This window comes from Diadema antillarum, unplaced genomic scaffold (assembly GCF_040938485.1).
Source record: "Diadema antillarum isolate AM-2024a unplaced genomic scaffold, OU_Dant_1.0 seq00000207_RagTag, whole genome shotgun sequence".
In the NCBI taxonomy this organism is placed as follows: Eukaryota; Metazoa; Echinodermata; class Echinoidea; order Diadematoida; family Diadematidae; genus Diadema; species Diadema antillarum.
The window spans coordinates 278,524-303,345 of record NW_027271266.1 but is presented as its reverse complement, the minus strand read 5'-3'; the positions used below and the strand labels follow the sequence as shown (position 1 = coordinate 303,345).

Below are 24,822 nucleotides of genomic sequence, written 5' to 3'. Positions count from 1 at the left end.
GCTGTATCTGAGTACTTAACAGAGCAAATAAGCCAGATTATAAAGATAAGAAGCCACAGTGCACAAATGTATGCATCATGGAAAACTATTGGGTTTTTTGCTCACCCTAATTTTCATTTCCTTTTGATGGCACATAAGAACAGGTGTATAACTTTGAATTATTTCCTAATTATTCTCAACAAATCTAAATATTTCATTCAAATGGTTCAATTGAAGTACAGCTCAAAATTCAACGAAATGGGACACCTTTTTGTCGTTTCCAAATTTTGTCTTGGATATAGAGAGATGCTGAGCAGAAAGCATAAAAGAACACAAGACATCCCACTGTAATGCTTCAGAACCCAAGCACGTGTTTGCATGGATTATGAAGAATTTCCACTCCTTCAGTAACACCTCCCTGATTCAAATATGAGGACACTTTGCCAGACTGCCCATTCAGGGAGGGAGATGCATCTCTTTTAGTGCTCTGCTGGAGGTAGCAGCTATCTGCATGTTCCTGCATCAGAGAGTTCTTCAGGTCGCGATATCAAGCTGAGCGAAGCAATATTCTGCTGATGTGCTAACAGTGCCACAGAATACCCACATACACATAATTCTCCTCTATAGACTGTAAATTTGATGGTTACAATGGATGTAGTACCACAAATTTCAAGGTAAAATTACATAGGTAAAAGCTGTCAATGACTTTTAAGGACCCAGATCAAACTGGCATCGCAGATGATAGGAGGATGTAGCAAACATTCTGTCACCAGCTGCTGAGCTCCACACTTTATCTCCTTCTTAATCCACTTCTTACATTCTCCCATGCCCAGGCAGAATTGAGAGAAGATACTAGCATCACAAATGTCTACAAGATCCATCTTCTATCTTGCATGAGGCATTACTTTATATCAATAATACATGTATACATCTCTTAATTTACAGTTTTCAACTACAAGGCATATCATCAATACACTATGGTACAACAAATAAGCCGAGATAGAAGAACCGACTGTGCAACGCTATATAATTTCTCTCAAACAATGAGAATTAAGTGCATTAAAAATCACTTTAAATGATGTACTGTTTATTTCTTGTTGTTGGTTTAGATTCCAAGTTTTGCCTTTGCAGCACTAAGGTATAAAGGTTTGCCATGTCACACCAACCATAACCATGCAGTTTTATGAGAAAGATACAGTCATAAATCCTTTCTGGAGCATTTTTCAATTGCCCCTTATAAAGAAAATTCTATTGCATATACAGTAAGCATGATGAAACTTTTTTGTTCATCCTCGGATCCCCCTCGAGCACATCAATACTGAAAGTGAAAATATAACAACTTGAATAAGAGATAGTCAGGGTTTACATTTACAAAAAGAAACACCATAAAGAGAAATATCAACTTCATGCTGAACTTTTCCATACTTATTGGAAATGCACTAGACGCTGGCGACAGAAATAAAAATGGCAAAAAAAAAAAAGGTTTGTATTGCAATTTTTTTTACACATTTTTTTCATTAACCCCAATAGAAGCTTGAAGTACATAAAGCAAAGTGTACCTCTCAACTCTTTCCCTAACTTGCCTGCCATTCTGTGCCCTGCAATTTCATCAACTAGCCAAGTGGTCATCATTTCTTTCAGAGAGAGGAAAAAGAGGGGTGGGGGAGGAGGGGAGGGAAAGGGGAAGCAGAAGGGGAAACATGGAGAAGGAAATGACATTCCATTCCTATCACATAAAACACTTTCGTTTCAACATGCACCAATACATCCACCTGGGATGTCAATTATGAATCAATTTCTGGCAATCCTCATCCCTCGTCTCGCGACAGAGTTAGAGTGCGAAACCGAGTAGGTCATCGTCTCCTTGTTGGAGGGCAAGCGAGTCGTCGTTCGGGGTATTGAACAGCGAGTCCTCGTCGTCGACCATGAAGGCACCCATGGGGTAGGATGTGGAGGGCTTGTACGTGACCAGCTCGTTGCTCGGCGGGACTGCAAAGAGGAAGGGAGTCATGATTTTTTTCTGATTTATGGCGCATAGCTTGACATGCTCCAAGACATGATTCTACAGACACCTAGTATAAACTTTTTTGAGAAAAATCATTGGAACAAACGAGGCTTGTTATATCAAAGTTAGCAGTTGCAGGAAACTTGCTTTAATCAATGCCCACTGGTGTTGCTCATTGATGAATGCATATATGATTTGCTTTTAACACCCCATATCATGACATGGCCGGCCTCACATTTTTAAAAATGAGGCGGGGGGGGGGGGGGGGGGGGGGGGGGGGGGGGGGGGGGGGGTGGCAGTTTATATTTCCAGTGCCACTTCCGGCTTCTGGAATCTCTGATGAAGAAGGGGGGGGGGAATCTTTCAACTGCACCCTTCAGAATTTATAATTATTTCTTCCAACACTCACAGTGTCTGTGGCAGCCACCCACCAGGACTTCTTTCTGTGGTATATCTGACGCATTTTCATGCCATAATTGTGGAAACTGGACATAAGGTTTGATGTTACAATAACCGTTGCCCATGTCCACCACAAAGTGCAAGTTAGGCATTTACTTCTGTTTTCCTAGTGGCAAAGCAATTGCTCGTTTCCATACAATCAAAACCTTTTAACTATGTGCCCATTGCAAGCACTTGTCCCTTGCAGCAGTCCGCCTTGTTTATAACAAAACAACACAATTTTCAATCAATACTTGAACTTGAGCCGCTTCATCAATTACTGTATACACCGAATATTTCGCGAGTCAAGTGCTATTCGCGAAATTAAATACACACAAAAATATTGACTCTGATCCCGATTTGAATGTGACGTACTAAGCATGCACATTTCTCTGTTCAGTACAGCACTCCACGATCGCGAATTCAACAACTCGCGAAGTTGTCAGGGAATTCCCGATTCGTGAAAATTGAGACTCGCAAAATATATGTCGTGTACAGTAACAAAACATAGAATAGCCACAACACTTTACTCCTGACTACAAAGCCTACTCAACATTTGTGTGGGATGTGGGGACCTCAAATGTATTAGAAACAGAGGCGCACTTTGTCCTACCTTCAGCGGATGTTTCTAACGATGTCCGGAGTAGATCTGCATTGTCACTCTTCTCTTCCGTTTCTGTGTTTTCCTGAGAAATAAATCAAGATAAAAAAAAAATAAAAATAAAATAACAATCTTCATTTACACCATATATGATAATCAAATCATCAGAACATCAGACAATATACAAAAGACACACACATTGTTATTTTTCTCCAGTAATGCACTGCAATGTTTCATGGTATTGAGATATATCATTTGTTAAAATGCTACAAAATGATAATGAAAACAAACAGTCAAATATAAAAATAGCAGTACTGACATTAAATTCTCTAAGATGCAAACAACCCTTAAATGTAAAAGAATACACAGTAAAATAGAAAATGAACATAATAGATAGATGGATAGATAGATAAATAGATATATAGACAGATAGATAGATAGACAGATAAGAGATAAGATCAAATCTGCTGTTCAATTTTCTGGTTCTACAACATTTGCTCCTGCGTCAATTGCTCTCATAAAATAACTGCACACTAAGCCAAACTTAAGACGTATCCACAAACACAGCCATAACCCTAATCCTAATCCTCACATCAAACTACACCTAAAACCCTATCACAACCCCAAGTCCTTGGAGAAAAGAAGACTGGAGCAATCGTTGCAGGAGCAAATGTCATGTCATCCCATTTTCTAGAGATGAAAATTACTTACTGATAAAGGAAATTCTGGAAGTGTTGTCACTGGGTCAGGAAAGAAGTCTTGGAAGTCCTGTGAGAAGAGATTGTGATGTGTAATGACACACACACACACAAAAGTAACATTAAGGATAGGTGATATACTGTATTATCAATCCACTCAGTGGCCTACAGCAAGGAAGGTTACACAGAGAGAAAGTTAACCCCACATTCGTAACACAGATGTGGTCATACAACTGTGGGGCTACATATGAACTATTGAACTCAGCCTTCAACAAAACACCAGTGGGTTTTTTTTTTTTTTTTTTTTTTTGGGGGGGGGGGGGGGTTGTTTTTGTATTATTCCCCTTCTTTGAAGAGATGACTATGCACGTTAAGAAAATTTAAGCGCATGACAAAACAGTAAGAATTACATGTAACATGAAAGCTTGAAGATCAAATTGGACATGATGACATAAACACAGGTATGGTTAAGTCACCATTTCAGCTTCTATTTGAGTTCAATAATCCCAACATTCATTGTTAGACAAGAATTATGATGATTGGTGTATCCTCTTAGCAAATAGAATCATTTTTACGAAAGGCCATTGCCGGCAATGACTTCATTCCATTCAAAGTAGTGAAAGTAGCTGAAGTGATCCAACCAAGTCCATATTCACCTGCACAAACACAAAATCACACCATTCCCCCCCCCCCCCCCCCCCCCCCCCCACTTGACAAATCAAATACGGATGGAGTAAAATGTGACACCCTAGATAGAAAAAAAAAAATCAACAAACAAACATGAACACTTGAAAATATAGCAACTACAGTACAACCTCTGTTATCCAGAAATGTCAGGACCAGCATCTGTCTGGGTAAGCGATTTGGCCAGATATTGCAAAAACAATGTTTACGCACATTTACATGCAGCTGCCAACCCAGTAGTAGTTAAGTAGGTAGTATGCCCTGCAATAGTAGTGTAATCTCTGCTAGCCTCATTAAAATTATAGGCTGGTGTTTTTGGGGTTTTGTTTTTGTTTTTTTAGGGAAAACACTTCTCTGTTGGGAATGTTAGAGATGAATAATTTTGTGGGATTCTGAAATCATTTTTTTTTTTTTTGTAACATCTTCACGGAGTGAACATGTCCAGATCATAGAGAAGTCTGGATAATAGATGGCCAGATAATTGAGGTCAGACTGTACATAACAATGAGCAGGCTCAAATTCTTGATACTTACTTGCAAAAGTCCTCCCAGTTCAAATGACAGGTTTGGAGAATTGGCGATCAAGTTCTGGAACTCTTTCAGGTTAGTCTGTACATTGTTGAGTTGGTCCCCCAGTTCTTGCCTGTGCCGACAATAAGTGAAAACAAGCAAAATCCACATAAGACCAAACGTGGTGTGTTTGAGAAGGAAAAGAGACATGGAACAAATTTGGCCAACGAACTTACAATGACTACATGCTTGTCAATTGAAGATATAACGTTATACAATCCATGTAAGTAAAATGGTAAAATACAAATTTTCTGATATGATATGTGAACCATTATAACCATTACCTGGCTAAGTGAAAGACATCGGAGCTAAGAAAACTGAAGAAATGTGAGTTGGTTTAAAAAACAAAAACAAAAACAAAAAAAAAGAAGAGATCTGATATTTGTCTAGAAAACTGAAAGTTTGATATCTGAGCTACCTCTCACATCACAGTCTAAAGTCTGAGTCAAGGAGTGTTTGGAAATTAGGAAACTAACTACCGGTAGTTGCTGTGAAACATGTTCATATGATCAGATTTTAGGATAACCTTGCATGAAAAGCTTCAAATAGAGCTCTAGAATAAAATCTTACGAAAATGAAAACAAAATATACACATTTACGTTGTTGTTTTAGCCATGTGCGATTGTACACAACTCAGATAATCTGTTTCATGGACACTAGAGAAGCTCATCAGAGTGTGGCATAAGCTCACCTCTGCTCTTCGTTGGACAGTAAACGCTGGATTTCAGGTCTAGTTGTGCCGTTGTCTGGTCCAGGGACTACCTGGGGGGTGCCGGCCACCACAAGCTGCCCCCCTCCCAAACTTTCCTCATTGCTTCCTTCTGCCACTTCAGCAGCATTGGGGTCGGGGAGGATACTGCTGCCTTCTAGATCGAAGGACCCAATGGGGCTGCCTGCACCAATGCCGGATGCAGTGGTTGACGGTGTGGCTGGGAATACCACATCGGGGCTTATGGGTGGCTCGGGCAGCACTTCTGACAGAATGGCACTGCCTCCGACTGAATCCACCGAAAAGAGATCCAGGTCGCTGGCCTGTGGATCAAATCACACGTGTGTGTACATACTAATGTGAAACACATAACAGTCATCAGCCAAGCACATTCATATAATGTGAGCCAAGATTGTTATGTTTCCTTGGTGAACGCCAAAATGTGAGAGTAGATGCTTGGCTTAGCAGTTTTAATAATAAATTCAAAACACTCTGAAAACCTAGTGCCATTAGGCTATTGCCCAGCAAAGACAGGCCTTCATGTGCAAGCTATCTCAACAACTTCTCCTTCACAACACGGAATGCACCAAAAATGGTCAGTCCTCAATGAGAACTAAATAAATTATGTACCAATCTTACAATCCATTACGACCATGCACTCTTTATATTTTTGTTTGTAACTAGAAACACTAGAAACAGTTCAGAGGTTTTTGTTTTTAATTTTTCAAGACAAAGATAGTTTTGACCAAACCCACGATATCGTGAGTAGGACATCCTCACTGAGCCAATGATGCATCGTTCAATTCAACTCACCGGAATCTCCTCGCTGGCCGGGATCTCATCGATTGTAGCAACGCCAGGAGTGGTGCGTGCATATTTGGCTCTGCTGGGGCCAGTCCCATCTGGGATGTCTGCAATCATCAGCTGCGACCCCCTGATATCAACAGAGACATTGCATTTTAGTGAGAAATGGTGTCAACAGAGACATAGCATTTAAGTGGGATATGTTTAGTAGCCGCTAAAACCCAATATTAGGCAGCTGTGGTGCTTTGAAGTAGTGATGTCACTGTCAGATGAAATGTTAGCGCTCAATGCTAGATGAATGCTAGAATTATTATTCATATTTACATCATAGTGATTGCAGCAAGAACAACAAAATTGTTTAAAAAAAATATGATTGATTGGTATTGTTATCATTAGCACAACAATGACCATGATGACAAAGCAGCGACTGCAACTCCTTTTACTACTACTACTACAATCATTATCATTATGATCATTATTATTACTATTATTATTATCATTATCATCATATTTCATTATTATTAATATTATCATTATTATCATTATTATTATTTTTATTATTATTATTACTACTACTACAACTACTTCTACTACTACTACTACTATTACCATTTGGTGTTCCTGTTTGTGTACCACATGTACTAATGCTGACAGTGTGACTAATAAGCACCACTGATGTACTCACTGTCTCCTCTTCCCTGATGGGCCGTTTGGTTGGACCAGGCTGATGAGGAAGTGAATGAGGTGATTGACAATCTTCTGCTGTTTCTCGTGTCTCTGGCGAAGGCTAACCACCTCCCGCCACAGAGCCTGGTTTTCGCTGTAATGTGAAAAGAAAACGTGAGTGTACGTGTAGTCTGTCAAGTCTGGTATATGCATTAGGGCCTACATCGTATCTAACTGGAGGAGCCGCAACTGAAGAGACCCCAGGGAATGGCTTGTGCTCTCATTAAATAGGCAACTCCAGACCGACTTCAGAGACGTCTCCAAACAAGGTAACAACTTACTCGTCCACAAGTCGCAGGTACTCTACATCACTGTGACGTTGTCTCCGTGAGATGTCTCAGCAACATATCTCCACACTAACGTCAACAGGTCACCATGGCTCTCCGCATGGTCACAGAGAAGTCTCCTAAACTTCTCAGACAAAATTAATCTTTGTGACTAGGGAGATGCCACCGAGATGTCCTATAGACCAGCTGGATACTGAAAAAAGTCTCAAAAATATCAAACATATTCTATTTTCTTGAGATCCCACTGAGACCAGGCTAGTCTCCAGGGGATGTCGCAGAGACCAGTGAGACTCAAGTCAGCACCAGGTCACCACCCAGTCTCAAAGCCAGTGAGTTGCCCACTTTACACTGCAGGCAAGCTCTAAGCGGTCTGGACCTTCCAATGCAGGAATTACAACCCCAGTGGCACTGAAGTCACAACTGCAGTGCAGATTCAAACCCCACACCAAACATATCATAAAGAATATTTACGTATTCCAGTATTCAATGCATGCTACCAAACTCTATGTGGCAACAATGAATGACAGCTACATGTAAGTGTCAAGAGCACACACACTGTACCAACAGGTCTAATCAAGACTCAAACTCAGCCCGATTAAAATACCTAGACTGAGTGAACAATGTCATGCATTTACTATACAACACAGTCAACATCAACTAAGTCTAATTAACAGGGACCACAGAAAGTGTTTCAACTTATGTGGGTTTTGACTTGCACAATGGAATCAACATATATGCCTTATCTAAATCCATCAAGGCAGAATCTTTCTCTGATTTTGTTGTTGTCCCTTTTTTTTAATTGGCTGTGTATACATATGTATAAGGTGCTCAATTTTTCAACTTATGTGAGGTCAACTTGGGTAAGGATGACTGCACTTCAGAATCAAAGTGTAATAATCTCTACCATACCAGCTATGGACAGCACAAATTATACTTGATAGCATACATTTACGATGTGTTACCAAAAAGTTCACCACTAACTTTGTCCCATGTGGAAACATTGGGTCTGTGTTCAAAGAACTGGAATAAAACCATAATAGATGTTCAGTCCTCTGACAGAGAAACAAGAGCTCTTTCCCTGTGTTCACACTAGGTCCAGCATCACAGAGAAAGTCATACACCACAGAACTTTCTCCTCCAGAACCAGTGTGGAAGTGCACTTGGGCTCCCCAAGACCATGCAATCATGAAAATGGCAGTCTCGACTTTAAAACAGAATTTCCACGGGGGGAAAAAAAAAAAATCTTTCCCAGATTCAGCCAAATACTCTCACATAACTGTAGCATGCAAGCATTAAAACACACAAATTACAGGGAGACTAATCCTCAAATAAACCAGGGCCCCATTTCATAAAACTTGTTATCAGTGACAAGTTGTCATAGTTGTTATAAGCTACTGAAATCCTTGCATCTGATTGGGTGAGAGCAAATTTGTCATAGATATGTAGCAGTTGTCACTGATAACAAGTTTTGTGAAACGGGGTCCAGATCTTACTTTTTTATCGATTCCAATTTGGACGTGATGTTATTCTGCTTCCCCTTCATCTCGCGTACATCTGAGAGCATTTTTCCAACTTCACTTGGTTTCAGTTTGGTCTCGTCCTTGTTGGTCCCCTGGCATAAAGACACAGAGGGCATACACTGTACAAATGTAGCTCTAGAGTAACTGCGGCAGTAAGCGGACATGCAGCCGTTCGCGGCAGGTACAAATTACACGGTAATATACCGCTGAACACAGCATTGCACTGTTACATGCACACTACACATATACTAACACACTAGCAATCAACAAAAACCAACCGATAAAATGGGCACGATCTCTGACGAAAGTGAAATTTTCTCACCTAAATGACAACATATCGCATCCAAAATAGAATTTTCGGTACTTCTTAACATAACAATTAAGAAATAATGGTCCAAGAAACTTGATTTTTTTGTCATTTTCCCGATGCTCATGGATTTTGAAAACATATCCTCGCATAAAATAGAACTTTCACGAGCCGATGTGGACCGCCATTTTTGTTCGGAAAGTGGATGTTACCATCGAAAAAATTAAGAAAAACACAAGAAAGACATCAACAACACCGCCAGAATTGCGATTTTGTTTGCGGCCAATGCATGTGTGCCCGCTATTTTCACGTGCTTTCGCAATGGGAATTGGCACTTACGTAATGTTCGCGAGACATGTGAAGGCGTTCAACTAAAGATCGCGGAGCAAGCGCGTATTGCATAGGGATTGTACATCGTGCCGCAAGCAGAAATACTACGTCGCATATCGCCCTTATCAGCGAAAATTGTGCCGGGTTTTGCCATGGTAAATCATGAAAACTGCGTTGGTCAATGGTAAATTTCTTTTATGAAAACAATTGCGTTAATGAATAATCTTGTCTATGATATATGAAATGGTTGAAAATAATTTGCCTGATTTGTTTACAAGTTGGAAAAACCCTTAACAATGCTTAAACTGCCGCAAACGGGATATTTTACTCTATATGATCCAGCTTTTGGTACCCTGGGGTACCAAAAACTCTTTCCTTTGTTTCTTTTTTCTTTGCATGCTCCAATAAGCTTCATGACCACACATCTTGTCTTCTGATCTTCTGTATGCTGTAAATTGATGTTACAGAAATAAGTTTACTGAACTGAAACCCATAAAGTCTACACAATTCTCAAACATTTCTGGTATTTTGCCTTTGATGCTGAGCATTTGAACACAGCAGAAACATCAAATATAGACAGTAGATAGGAGTGTTTAAACAAATTCAACATCACAAAACGAAGTTTTATCTGACTCCTATAATTTTAAGCAAATTGCATTGCTCAACATTTAGGGCAATTAGTGGGGTACTCATGTTGTACCCAGAAACTCAAAGACCTGGACCCCATTTCATGAAAGTTGATATGATAGCAACTCTTGCTGGAATGGCAACTTCCCTCAGCAACAGCAAGCTGGAAGCTGGATTCTTGTCATTACCATAACAATTGCTGTGCAGCAAGAGTTGCTATCATATCAGCTTTTTATGAAATGGGGCCCTGGTAATCATCCACAAGAAACATTATCTACAAAAATGAAAAACATCAGGACCCTGTTTTATTCGACTTGAGCATCCAACGAAAGTCACAAACCATGGTAATTGCTGCTACCAACACGACAGCTTGGCAGCGAGCAATTTGACCCAAGGATTTTTGTTGCTATGGAGTAGCTGTGCACAACATTATTCGTATGGCTTGCAAGCCTCTGCATGAGCACATGAAAGACCTTAAAGGACAAGTTCACCTTCTTAAACATAAGGATTGAGAGAATGCAACAATATTAGTAGAACACATCAGTGAAAGTTTGACGAAAATTGGACAATCGATACAAAAGTTATGAATTTTTAACATTTTTGTGTTTGAACCGCTGGATGAGGAGACTACTACAGCTTGTGAGTCATATGCGTACAACAGTATAAAGAAAATGTAAAGAAAATTCAACATATTTTAACTTTTTTCGCATAATAAAAGAGCACTTGACTTGCCTCTTTCTAAAGGCAGGGGGAATAATATTACCCGTAACATATGACGGCAATGAGTCAGGGGAATGTGTACTTTTTTTCAAAAGATGAAATTTTGTGAAATTCTCTTTACATTTTCCTTATATTGTTGTACGCATGTGACAGCTAAGTTATTCATACACTGCAGTAGTCTTCTCATCCAGCGGTTACTGCACAAAAACTTCAAAAATCCATAACTTTTGAACGGATTGTCCGATTTTCCTCAAACTTTCCATGATGTGTTCTACTAATATTACTACATTCTCTCAATCCTTATGTTTATGAAGGTAAACTTGTCCTTTAATGAAAGAAGAGAGAATGCAAGAAAGTGACAACACAGGTTCACCACATACCTTCCTCTTAATGAGTTGCAGTTGATTGATTTTTCCCTTGAGGAAGTGGGGATGTTGGAATTCAATGTCCTTTCGATCGGTCTTCAAAGCACCATCTTCCAAGCTGGACCTTTTCCTGAAGCCATCTGTAAATGAGTGAATCATGCCACAGCATGTTAATGATATTGTCACAAATGTACACACTAGTAGTTATGTACATGTATGATGTACTGCATGCATGATTGTTTTAATGTGTATGTACACAGGTTGACCAGATTAATGGAGAACATTCTATGTGGTATAGATATAGTACATACAGGCTGACCAGATAAGTGGAGAATTTTCTAGGTGGTATACAATGTAGCTATACAGTACATGCATGTAACAGGAAATACATTATAGCTCACTCAATCTAGAATGATTTCACCCATTCCAGAAAGTTCTGGGAAGTGCTAACATATTTGGCTGAGTGAGGCACTGTCCCTGTAGCCCAATGTGATTGGTAGTTATTCTTGGCAGTGATGTTTTGTACATAGTTAGGCAGTGAGTCATCCAGGTTTCCTGGAACTTGGACTGGCTAGTAGGTTGGAGAGAGTTATAGAATGTGCTAGAAGGGGGTGAATGGATAGTATATAAGCCAGAGAAATTCTGCAGTAGGCAGAGTACCCAACACCTCTGCTCTGAGAGTTACGTCACTTCTGGCTCTGAAGCGACTTGTTATAGTCAGTCCTGTGTTACCTGCTGACCTGTTATGTTTGTGGAGATACTTGGCTTGGGAGACATTTTTGCCTGCAGAGAATTAATGTGCCTTCATTGGACTCCATATTTTAATGTCAATGAACATTGCTACGGCAAAGCTGTTACGGGCTGGATTCATAGCTGGACAATATAAAGTGAATCATCATTCAACGCATCAACTGGACGTGGTCGTCACAACGTTTGGACTCTGCACGTTTCGCCGTGGACGTATATCGTGGATTTTACCCCGGATCTATACCGTGGACTATCGTAACCTGTACCTCTGGAGTTACGTCAGAGGAATCATTCATCGGTGCATCGCGGATCATTCGTTTGTGCATCGAGCATCGTATTTGGACATTTCCAGGGATATTGCGTGTAATGCGTACGTAAGTGATTCCATTACTGACTATATTTGTTTCTATTGATCATTATTGTACTGATGTGAAACCGATTACCAGTCTGTACCCACAATATCACTGTTAATAAACCGCCTGAACATCAGTTGATTGTTTCTTTTGTGCGATCATTCTCAGAGTGATTTTGGTCGTAACAAAATTGGGGGCTTGTCCGGGAATTGAATTTAAAGCCAAAATATAGAATTTGGAACGTTCCGGAATCTAGAACATTGGTACAGACAAAATACCAGTTGAGTTGATTGTTCAATTGTATATTGTGTGTAATAAAGTGTGACAATGTCAATCAGTACAATGGATGTTCAGGCATTTGTTCAGAGGACAGATTTGTCCCTCAAAGATTTGCAAAGGTTACGCAAATGTGATTTGACCGCTGTTGCACAGCATTTAAATGTAGATGTTCCACAAGGTGCAAGAAAGGCAGAGATTCTTGACTTAGTAGCTGGTCACATGGAGCTCAAAGAAGAAATTGATACTCCAGATCGAGCTCAAATTTCAGATCAAACACGGCTTGAGCTTGCTAAATTGGAAATGAAGGAGAGAGAAAGAGCAAGGGAAGTAGAACTGGAAAAAGAGAAGATGAGATTAGAAAGAGAGAGGGAGAAAGAACAAATGGAAATGAGAAAATTTGAAATGGAGCAACAAATGAAGTTGCGTGAGATAGAATTGACTCATGCACAGACTGTTGGAAATCGTGAAAGGGCTCCCTCTGATTTTGATTTGGCAAAGAACATTCGATTGGTGCCAAAGTTTGAAGAAAACAGAGTTGATGCATATTTTGTGTCATTTGAGAAGGTGGCTAACAGCTTGAACTGGCCACAGGAATTTTGGCCCTTGCTCCTTCAAAGTGTGTTTGTCGGCAAAGCAGCTGATGTGTACTCATCTCTCTCTGAAGAGCAATCACGTGACTATGTCACAGTCAAGAAAGCAGTGTTGAATGCTTATGAGTTGGTGCCAGAGGCATACAGACACAAGTTCAGAAATTCATACCGCAAACCAGGCCAGACACATGTTGAGTTTGCTCGTGAAAAAGAAATGATGTTTGATAGGTGGTACAGATCCCTGAAAGTGGATCAGGACTTTGATAACCTACGTGAGGTTGTTCTCTTGGAAGAATTCAAAAAGAGTGTTGCTTTCAGTGTGAGGTCACATTTGGATGATCACAAAGTGACACGTTTGCATAAAGCAGCCTTGATGGCTGATGAGTATGAGCTGACCCACAGAAATGACAACAGACCACCTTTCAGGAATTTCTCTGGAAATAAGAGAGACAAAATTCAGTCGAGCAATCCAAAGAATGCTGGTCCTGAAAAAGGCACGAGTTCTGAAACTTCATCGGCACCAAAGTCTCAATCTGACAAAGGGTCCAGTACAAGTGCAAATGTCATCAAATGTTTTCACTGTAACAAGACAGGGCATGTAAAGTCACAGTGTTGGAAGTTGCAAAACAAAACAAAGAAGGACATGGGATTTGTCATGTCAAAAAGTGTCCTACCCGAAAACAGTGTCCCGTTCAGTGAAACACAGGCCGTTGAAAGTCAATCTCCCAAATTCAAAGATAGGCTGAAGCAGGTGGATGAGAGCTATCGTAGCTTTTTGTTTGATGGTGAGGTGACCCCATGTACTTCTGGTGAGGCAGGTAAGCCAGTGGTCATCCTGCGGGATACGGGGGCTTCTCAGTCATTGATGGTGGATGGTGGTATGACTTTTCCACCAGATAGTGCAGTGAATGCAAAAGTCTTGATTCAGACTGTTGATGGCAGTTATATGTCAGTGCCACTGTATAGAGTGGATTTGAAGTGTGACCTAGTTTCTGGTCCTGTTACTGTTGGAGTTGTTCCTGAGTTGCCCATGGCAGGCATTGACTTTTTGTTGGGGAATGACTTGGCTGGGGACAAGGTGGTTGCGTCTCCAGTTGTTTCGGATAAACCAGTGGTGGTTGCTGAAACTGAGCAGTTGCAGGAGGAGTTTCCTGGGATTTTCCCAGATTGTGTTGTGACTAGGTCTCAGGCTCGTAGAGCTGTTCAAGATGATGCGGATTCTGTTGATGTGGAGGAGAATTCCGGTGTTTGGTTGGCAGAAACCTTTTTCAAGGATTTGAATGATGGGGTTGCTGTATTAGGCTCCGAGGCTAACAGTGATGGGCTGTTTAGCAAGTCTTCCTTGGTTGAAGCACAGCAGGCAGACTCTGAGTTGAAAGGCTTGTCTCAGACGGCGTGTTCTGAGGCTGAGGCTGAAAAGGTCCCTGAGTGCTATTATGTCAAAGATGGCATTTTGATGAGGAAGTGGAGACCTCCCCATAGGCCAGCTGATGAGGATTGGACGGTGGTCCGTCAAGTTGTTGTCCCTCCCTGTTACCGCGGTGAGATCTTGAGGATTGCTCACGAGTTACCTGTTGGCGGCCATTTAGGCGTCAGAAAGACAAAGGATCAGATCATGAGGCATTTTTATTGGCCAGGGTTGAATGTGGATGTGGCTGAGTTTTGTAAGACTTGTCACACATGTCAGGTGGCTGGTAAACCACAGCATTCAGTGAAACCGGCGCCATTGATTCCGATTCCTGCGTTTGAAGAACCATTCAGTCGGGTTTTAGTCGACTGTGTTGGACCTTTGCCTAGGACTAGGTCGGGTCATAAGTACCTCTTGACAATCATGGATATGTCTACACGGTTTCCAGAGGCTATCCCATTGCGAAATATCACTGCTAAGACTGTGGTAGATGCTCTAGTGCAGTTTTTCACTAGGTATGGGTTGCCCAAGGAAGTGCAGTCTGACCAAGGGTCAAATTTCATGTCAGGCATATTTCAAGAGGTGATGTATCGTTTGGGTGTGAAGCAGCTGAAGTCGTCAGCTTATCATCCCCAATCCCAAGGTGCGTTGGAGCGCTACCACCAGACCCTAAAGACAATGATTAGGGCATTTTGTGAGGAATATCCCGAGGATTGGGATAAGGGCATCCCTTTCCTGCTGTTTGCAACGAGGGACTCCCCTAATGAGTCAACGGGTTTCAGCCCATTTGAGTTGGTGTACGGTCATGAAGTTAGGGGCCCACTGAAGCTCATCAAAGAGAAATTCATGACTGAGGATGATGAGGTCCACCTACTTGACTACGTGTCAAAGTTTCGTGAAAGGCTTTCAAAGGCTTGTGAGGTAGCTAGGGAACACTTGAAAGTGTCACAAGACTCTATGAAGAGAAAGGCAGACAAAAATGCCAAAGCCCGAATTTTCAACCCAGGTGACAAAGTTCTTGTACTGCTGCCCATACAAGGTGAACCACTGAAAGCCAAGTTCAGTGGCCCATACTGTGTCAAAAAGAAACTCAATGATGTGAAATATGTGATCAGTACTCCAGACAGACGAAAAGATCAGAGGGTGTGTCACGTAAACATGCTGAAAGAGTACTACGAGAGAAAGGCTAGTCAGCCGGTAGGCGTAGCTCAGGTGGTAGTAGAAGTAGATGAAGAGGGAGAAGCTCAAGATGAGAATGGAAGCGAGCCCTCTAGTGCCAGGTTGTCTAACTCAGAGATGTTAGGGAAAGTGGATGAGGCACTGAACTACCTACCTGAAAATCAGAGGAAAGATGTGACTAGTCTGTTACACGAGTACGAAGAATTGTGTAAGGACAAGCCAGGCTGCACCCCTCTGGCTGTACATGATGTCGATGTAGGAGATGCTGACCCTATCAAGCAAAACCCTTACAGACTAAACCCAAGCAAACTGCAAAAAGTAAGGGAAGAGGTTCAATACATGCTAGACAATGACATAATAGAACCTAGTAAAAGCAGTTGGAGCTCCCCAATCGTCATGGTGCCCAAACCGGATGGGTCTCAAAGATTCTGTATTGATTACCGCAAGGTAAACGCCGTGACGAAAACAGATTCTTTCCCCATTCCCAGACTAGAAGACTGCATTGACAGGGTCGGAAATTCTGCATATGTCAGTAAAATAGACCTTCTAAAGGGATATTGGCAAGTGCCCTTGACCGACAAAGCCAGAGAGATTTCTGCCTTTGCTACACCAGATGGCTTGTTCCAATGCAAAGTAATGCCATTCGGCATGAAGAATGCTCCGGCCACCTTCCAACGGCTGACAAACCAAATCATTGCCGGACTTGACCACTGTGTAGTATACATTGATGACATCCTTGTGTATAGTGACACGTGGGAGGAGCACATTACACACTTGCGGCAACTTTTTGATCGACTCAGGGAGGCTGGATTGGTGATTAATCTGGCAAAGAGTGAATTTGCAAAGGCCAAAGTGGTGTATCTCGGGCATGTAGTCGGTCAGGGACAAGTATTGCCAAGAGAAGCCAAGGTAGAGGCTATACTAGGCTTTCCCATCCCCCAATCCAAGAAGGAGTTGCTCAGATTTCTGGGCATGGCTGGTTTCTACAGGAAATTTGTACCGAATTTCAGCACTGTAGTCACCCCCCTAACAAACCTGCTGAAGGGCAAGGCAAAGTACACCTGGACTGATGAGTGTCAAAGAGCCTTTGAGAAACTAAAGGCAGTCCTTGCTAATGAGCCTGTTTTGGCAGCTCCTGACTTCGCAAAGCCATTCAAGGTGGCAATAGATGCTAGCGATGTAGGAGTGGGAGCGGTTTTGCTCCAAGAAGATGAAGAAGGCACTGAACGACCAGTTAGCTACTTCTCAAAAAAATTGAACGCATACCAGAAGAAGTACTCCACAATTGAGAAGGAGGCTCTCAGTCTCATCCTTGCCCTCCAGCAATACGAAGTGTACTTGACAAATAGCAAAGGGGAGATCACGGTCTATACTGACCACAACCCCTTGGTCTTTTTAGACCGGTTCAAAGTGAAGAACAACAGGTTGTTCAGATGGAGCATGATGACGCAGCCATATGCACTCAAAATCAAACATGTGGCAGGCAAAAACAATGTAATTGCCGACGCTCTGTCAAGAGTGTAACATGAAGAGAGTATCAAAGGTGAAAAGTTTTCACCGCATATCATTTCCAGTGTATGTGTTTAGCATATTCATTAATGTGTGCAAAACAGTGTGATATGATTGTATAAGCTCCGAGAATCCAAGCAATATCAATGTAACTGGTATCCGTGAAAAGAGAACATGGAATGAATACAGCTATCCAAAAGACAAGTGATAGTATGTGATTATTGTGGCTTGATTTGGATTTTACCTCACATTTGTTGTAAATAATAATGAGAAATTGTGAAGGTAAAAGAAACCCTTGCTACGGCAAGGCTTTCTTTTTCCCATGGGGGATGGTGTCACAAATGTACACACTAGTAGTTATGTACATGTATGATGTACTGCATGCATGATTGTTTTAATGTGTATGTACACAGGTTGACCAGATTAATGGAGAACATTCTATGTGGTATAGATATAGTACATACAGGCTGACCAGATAAGTGGAGAATTTTCTAGGTGGTATACAATGTAGCTATACAGTACATGCATGTAACAGGAAATACATTATAGCTCACTCAATCTAGAATGATTTCACCCATTCCAGAAAGTTCTGGGAAGTGCTAACATATTTGGCTGAGTGAGGCACTGTCCCTGTAGCCCAATGTGATTGGTAGTTATTCTTGGCAGTGATGTTTTGTACATAGTTAGGCAGTGAGTCATCCAGGTTTCCTGGAACTTGGACTGGCTAGTAGGTTGGAGAGAGTTATAGAATGTGCTAGAAGGGGGTGAATGGATAGTATATAAGCCAGAGAAATTCTGCAGTAGGCAGAGTACCCAACACCTCTGCTCTGAGAGTTACGTCACTTCTGGCTCTGAAGCGACTTGTTATAGTCAGTCCTGTGTTACCTGCTGACCTGTTATGTTTGTGGAGATACTTGGCTTGGGAGACATTTTTGCCTGCAGAGAATTAATGTGCCTTCATTGGACTCCATATTTTAATGTCAATGAACATTGCTACGGCAAAGCTGTTACGGGCTGGATTCATAGCTGGACAATATAAAGTGAATCATCATTCAACGCATCAACTGGACGTGGTCGTCACAACGTTTGGACTCTGCACGTTTCGCCGTGGACGTATATCGTGGATTTTACCCCGGATCTATACCGTGGACTATCGTAACCTGTACCTCTGGAGTTACGTCAGAGGAATCATTCATCGGTGCATCGCGGATCATTCGTTTGTGCATCGAGCATCGTATTTGGACATTTCCAGGGATATTGCGTGTAATGCGTACGTAAGTGATTCCATTACTGACTATATTTGTTTCTATTGATCATTATTGTACTGATGTGAAACCGATTACCAGTCTGTACCCACAATATCACTGTTAATAAACCGCCTGAACATCAGTTGATTGTTTCTTTTGTGCGATCATTCTCAGAGTCATTTTGGTCGTAACAATATCTAATCTGATAGGGGGTAGGGTTACGGATGCTGAGGTAAATTTCCGATATGAATTGAGCTATGAAATGTACCGGGTACATGTACTAAGTACCTGTAGCAGCTAATGGACTCCTTTGCAAAATCTCCCTTTCTTCTATAAATCTAATCTCAAGAGGGCTGACAGCATAGTAAGCACAAGCCTTCATCACAGACTTTCTTCCAACTATCTATTGCAACTGAGAAAATATGAGAAAAATGGAAGATTTTTAACTTTCTTTCTATTCTCTTTCTTTCTACGCATAAGATTATCAGGGCTGCCAACATTAAGCACATCAATATGACGGATATTCCAAAGAGCAATCACCAAGACACCGACGGTGTGTGCATCTCAACAGACAAATGTACAATGTAATTTCCAAATAAGCGAGGCATTAATGCTCTCTTGTCAAGATATAAGGAGAAAGTGAAATGCAAAGAGCCTCCCGCAGAATCAGGGAAACTGGCAGCTCTGTCTGTATGACGTATCAGTCAGTTCCTAGAAGATTACAAAGCATGATCTGCTAATTGCCCCTTGGTATAGGAAAATTTGTAATAACAAGAGACACATTGGGTCTTGCACTCACCCGCGTATGACCAGAGTGATTATGTGGTCTTGCTCTTTGCAAGGAATTGATTCCACAAAAGTAATCCTGACAAAGCCATCAAAGAGGTAGTATGGCAGGGCAGTGCATTATACTGTATGCCTTTTTACCGGGTAATTCCTTGCTGAATTATACACTACACATAGACAAAAGAATTCTGACATTAGTCCCATAATTAGAGACTGATGGAGTAAAATCCTACATGGTCTTGGAGAAAGAAACATGAATTTAGCTTGAAAGTGCTTACATCATATTCCTGTTTATGTAATTTATTAAAATTCCCAGTGTTTCTTCATCTACAGCCTAGTACTGATCTGTTGCTCTTCTCATTGAGTTTCATCTACGCAAAAATTCCCTTGAATTCATTGTTGCTTGGCAGAGTAAGCATCCGGTAAGCTTTGTGGTTGGTAAGGCAATCTTTTGTGAACAAAGCATGCATAAAATTTGACTATAGATACAGGAGAAACAGAGTATTGTATAATGTGCAGCATATACAAAGTTCCAGGGCTTTTTTGGATTGCTACATAGGTGTAGAATGCAAAATCCTTTTCAAGCGTGAATGGTATTATAATAACTTTACTCACACATGTTGAGCTGGCGGATGAAGCTTGCCATGTTGTTGTGCTTGAAGAAATATGGCAGGACTGCGCTGGCAAACATGACCTGATCTGATACTATGAAGCTGTCACCCTCCTGTTGGGTAATCACAAAGAATAGAGCATTAATACAACTTCAGAAAACATCTTCTGTGTTCCTAGTGTAGGCCTATAAAATTGTATTCCTATCATCCAGTGTAATAATGTCAATAGTTCTTACTGAAATCAAATGATGCAACCAAGGGGCTAAGTTGCATATGATCTTTACATATATGGAGCAAAATGTGCACATCACAAACATAAAACCTGTACATTCCTTCACACCAGTACATACAAATAACAATGTTAACACAGTAAATGGGAAAAATAACATGTATCACCAGTGACACTCGTGCCATTACAGAATATGACAACAAAACCTGCAGTGTTTGTATCATGACAATGCCTCACATAAACCACAAGGAATACAATCCAAAATTAAAGATTGTGACAAGTCAAGATGATCAGCACCAGCATTGTGGAATAATCTCAAGCAAAACAGTAAAATGGTATTCAGTAGATCCCTCTACTAAAGTAGACATGATAAAGACTAACTATACAGAGCCCTGTCACTGTATTGGCACCCGCACCAAGATTCGACCGTGCGCAAAAGTAGGTCTAGTCTAGGTTTCTTCATGTAGCAGGTAGTCGAACTTTAGACAGAGTTGTGGTTGAATCATGGGCAGCTTGCGTTACACAACCACAAGCACGACATCTGATCGCACTAGACAAGAATGGAACTACTAAATTTAAATCCATACAAAATGAAAACCTTGTCTTCTTAAATAATTTCAGTAACTGTTAAATGAATGTTGACAGTTTTATATTATTGCTTAAACAGGAAACTGGAGGAAGATATTCATTCCACTAAAACTACAAAAATCAAAATGATTGTGTGTGCATTTCTTTTAAATATCAATTCAATGTCTCTACACTCTATTTAAACAACCTTGTTGTTTGCGGCAGGTTTGTAAACTGTGCCTGTTTGCAGCCGGGGCAGGGTCTGTTTCATTTATTGATGAAAAGGCCCAATCAAGTGTCACTCCCCTTGACATGCACTTGACTTGCAAGTATATAAACTCTTGCTTGTGTTCTAAAAAGTTGGACTATGTAAAGTACACGATGTTCATTAACTATACACAGCCTAGTCGCTGCAAAAACGCACGGCATCTGGTCGAGCTAGATGTTCATCAGCTGTTTTATTGATGAATGAAAGTGCAAAGATATAGGCACCCTGCTACAAACTGATTTGGGTTGATTACTCTACACATGTAACTCATTAGTTAATGATAGGTCAATGGCAATCAGTGGAGAGTGCAGCATGCAGAATTGGTACATTTAGAGTAGACTAGTTTATAATTTTATAAATAGTATGAGTCCAACACGTCGACACTGTACATTGAAACCAACACCCCTCTAAAATCACGGCACTGCGCGTAAAGAACCAACTTTCACGCATGAGACTACGCGCAGTGGCCTTGCATTCTTCACTGGGGATTTGATGTCAACATATTACTGAAAAAAAAAGCTGATAATAAACAACAAGATCAACAGCGAAACAATGATACCGTAGATTATGAATGGCACATAGATAGGAAAAGCGTTATGTACATTTCACACGCATTGTCAATAGAGGGTAAAGTTCAGTTCGGGAAACCCACTCACAAGGGGGGCCCCTCCTTATAAGTAACCCGTCCCCCTTATAAGTAACCCCGTCCCCCTTATAAGTAACCCCCGGGGCACCCCTTATAAGGAGTCTCCACGCTTTTTTGCAATGCAACGCGAAAATGAAAGGACTGCGGCAATTCGCTTGATTATGTCCATAAAGCTTCACAAGTTTCCTAGTTACTCACAAAATTTGAGCAAAATCGGTTCGAGGCATCATATCTAAAATCATGGATTTAAATGCGATGTCAAACGACCCATGCGAATGCTGAAATGCGAGCGATTACTGGCGTGAGTGTCGCCAGGCGCGGCGGCGCATTCAGCAAGTTGCATTCAGCAAGTTGTTGCTGCGCTGAACAACTTGCTGAATGCGGGAGCTGTTGGAAATTTCAAGCTTCATCGGCGAAACTTGCAAGTTTCAACTTAAAATTTTTGTTTAGGGACGACTTCAACTGGACAACCCTATGGGAACGTATCCTTTTGTATATATGAATACCAATTGCAAAGGTAGGTGGTTGACTATTTCGTTACTTTTGTTATTTTTCCTTCATTTAAAGCCACCTGAATGAACGAAAGTCTCCGTACTCAGTCGCCACGTCTGCACTCAAGCATTGCCGCGCCACCGCGCCTGGCGACACTCACGCCAGTAATCGCTCGCATTTCAGCATTCGCATGGGTCGTTTGACATCGCATTTAAATCCATGATTTTAGATATGATGCCTCGAACCGATTTTGCTCAAGTTTCGTGAGTAACTAGGAAACTTGTGAAGCTTTATGGACATAATCAAGCGAATTGCCGCAGTCCTTTCATTTTCGCGTTGCATTGCAAAAAAGCGTGGAGACTCCTTATAAGGGGTGCCCCGGGGGTTACTTATAAGGGGGACAGGGTTACTTATAAGGGGGACGGGTTACTTATAAGGAGGGGCCCCCCTTGTGAGTGGGTTTCCCTAACTGAGTTAGGGGTGCTGGTTACAAAATACATGTACAGTTATATGTCGCAACTGAGCGCGTTGCAACCCACGCATTCGAAGCAGTTAATAATAGTTATCTTGGAGCATGTACCGCAAACTCGCATTTTCAATGCGCACTTGTTACTGCGTGTAAATTCAGATCACTTTCTTTACACGTGAGCAAATTTTAAAATTTCAGGCAAATTGTCAGATATTTTAAGTGGACAATCTAGGTCTCTTGACAGAAAAAAATCAGGGTGTCGATGTGTTGGAGTTGGAGTCTTGGACACCCAACCATTATTATAATTATAGGGTCTAGCTGTTAGACCTTTCTACTCTTCTTAAGTTGGGGTCTTGTAGACACTATTTCTAGAGTAGACCTAGATCTACTCTTTTTTCTGGATAACTTCTAACGTTAGTTATAAAAAAGCGCCTTTCACTTTCAAAACGAAGAATATGTGCCGTTTTCTAAATAAGTATCATATTTGCTAAGCCCAAGGTCTAGAGGCGTAGAGCTAGTATAGTACTGTAGTAGAATCTACTTCATAACTTGTGTGTGGAGCGGCTAGTATGGTTGGGTGTCCATAATACCGGACACCTAACGTTTTTCTATCAATAGAAACGTGAAAAATCTCACAATTGGCCTGAAATTTTACTCACGTGTGGAGAAAATACTCCGGATTCACAAGCGCGCACTGAAAATGCGATCTGAGGTACGCGCTCTTAGATGGCGGCTTCGAACGCGTGGGGTGTCATTTTTTCCGCACTCAGTTGCCCTGCTCATTTCCACCGACCACCCTGAGAATACGTATAAAGGGCACTTAAATGCGTTTTTTCGACAGGCCGCTGTTTTTTTCTAGCCGTCATTTTTTTCCCAATAATATTTGAATATATTTTGAATCCTTCGATATTACTTTTGAAGGACCGTTTGATGAATTTGAATTGATTTTCATAAGGAAACTTTTCATCGTAATTGAAATAAATTAGATGAGTCGGTTTGTTTTTTCACATTCATTTCTCGTTTCTGCATCAACTCGTACGGTCGTAGCGGGCGACAAAATGTTTATGTCATGTGTATGTGTAACGTGTGTGCTCGATCGTACAAGCGGCGGTGACAATTTTGCGGTCAAAATCGTCAAATTTATTACGGAAGGATACTCTACATCTAACAACGAGTCAGCAAAGGTAGGCCTAGTTATAATATATGTAACGTTAGTTACACGATAAACCTTATTCGATTTTGCTAAATTTCGGTAATTTAGAGGGAATTACTTAGTTGTTTTCGCCACATTTTACTCGGTAGCGTAGCCAAGTGAATAATCGAACACCGTTGCGCGTAGTCCCATGCGTACATTTTCTTTCTGTACGCGCAATGCCATTATAATGCGCGGCCGGTCGTTATGGACCCGGTCGGTAGGTTGGACACCTACCATACTTGGCCCCTGGCCTGAACCTCGGCCAGAGGATTGTCCAGCTCTCGCTAGCGCTCGATGCAAATGCGACAACCGCAACTGCGGCCGCGGACGGACGCCGCTGGTTGTGCCCCCGACAGTGCAGCGCATTGTACGAGTGGGCCTACCGTACCGTACGTGGCTATTTTACTTACCGCGCTCCAGCGAATATATTCGTCGGTATTTTTGTCGTCTACTAATAGCCATAATTTTGACAGAAATGCTGGACAGGACAAAGACTTGGGAACACTATCCCCCTGAGCAACCACTGTGGTAGGTTTCTCCTTGGATGCCATGACTTCATATGTATACAAAATTTGCAAATGGGTGATTTCTCTTCAAGCTCAGTCAGAGTTATTAGGACATCATGTCAGCAGCCATTTTGTTTTCGTCATTCTGTCGTGGTTGTTGTCGTTCGTTTTGCATGCGATGCATTAACATGTGTGTACTGATTGAGTACGCTGCGCGCGCGCATAAACTTCCTTGCTACTACGCTATGGATGGACAACACGTACTTACCACTGATCTCCGTAAGAGGCATCTGGATATGTCATTGGCCAATCGCTTTGAAGACACTGAGCCACCATCTTACCGCGTACATCGTTGGCTAGTAGTACGGAGTT

The 24,822-nt window shown here is 41.4% G+C and overlaps 1 protein-coding gene across 1 annotated transcript; it reads right to left on the bottom strand.

Moving 5' to 3' along the window:
- Positions 1-1,506: 1,506 nt before the first annotated feature.
- LOC139728954 (heat shock factor protein-like) lies at positions 1,507-24,495 on the bottom strand. Its single transcript, XM_071639882.1, has 11 exons — positions 24,355-24,495; positions 20,083-20,191; positions 11,385-11,509; positions 8,994-9,112; positions 7,173-7,307; positions 6,497-6,617; positions 5,666-6,006; positions 4,939-5,047; positions 3,735-3,791; positions 3,036-3,108; positions 1,507-1,968 (listed from the first exon to the last, which is right to left on the bottom strand). Exons 1-11 carry the CDS (start codon positions 24,493-24,495, stop codon positions 1,811-1,813), a joined length of 1,488 nt encoding a protein of 495 aa, XP_071495983.1. The 3' UTR covers positions 1,507-1,810.
- Between the last annotated feature and the right edge of the window lie 327 nt (positions 24,496-24,822).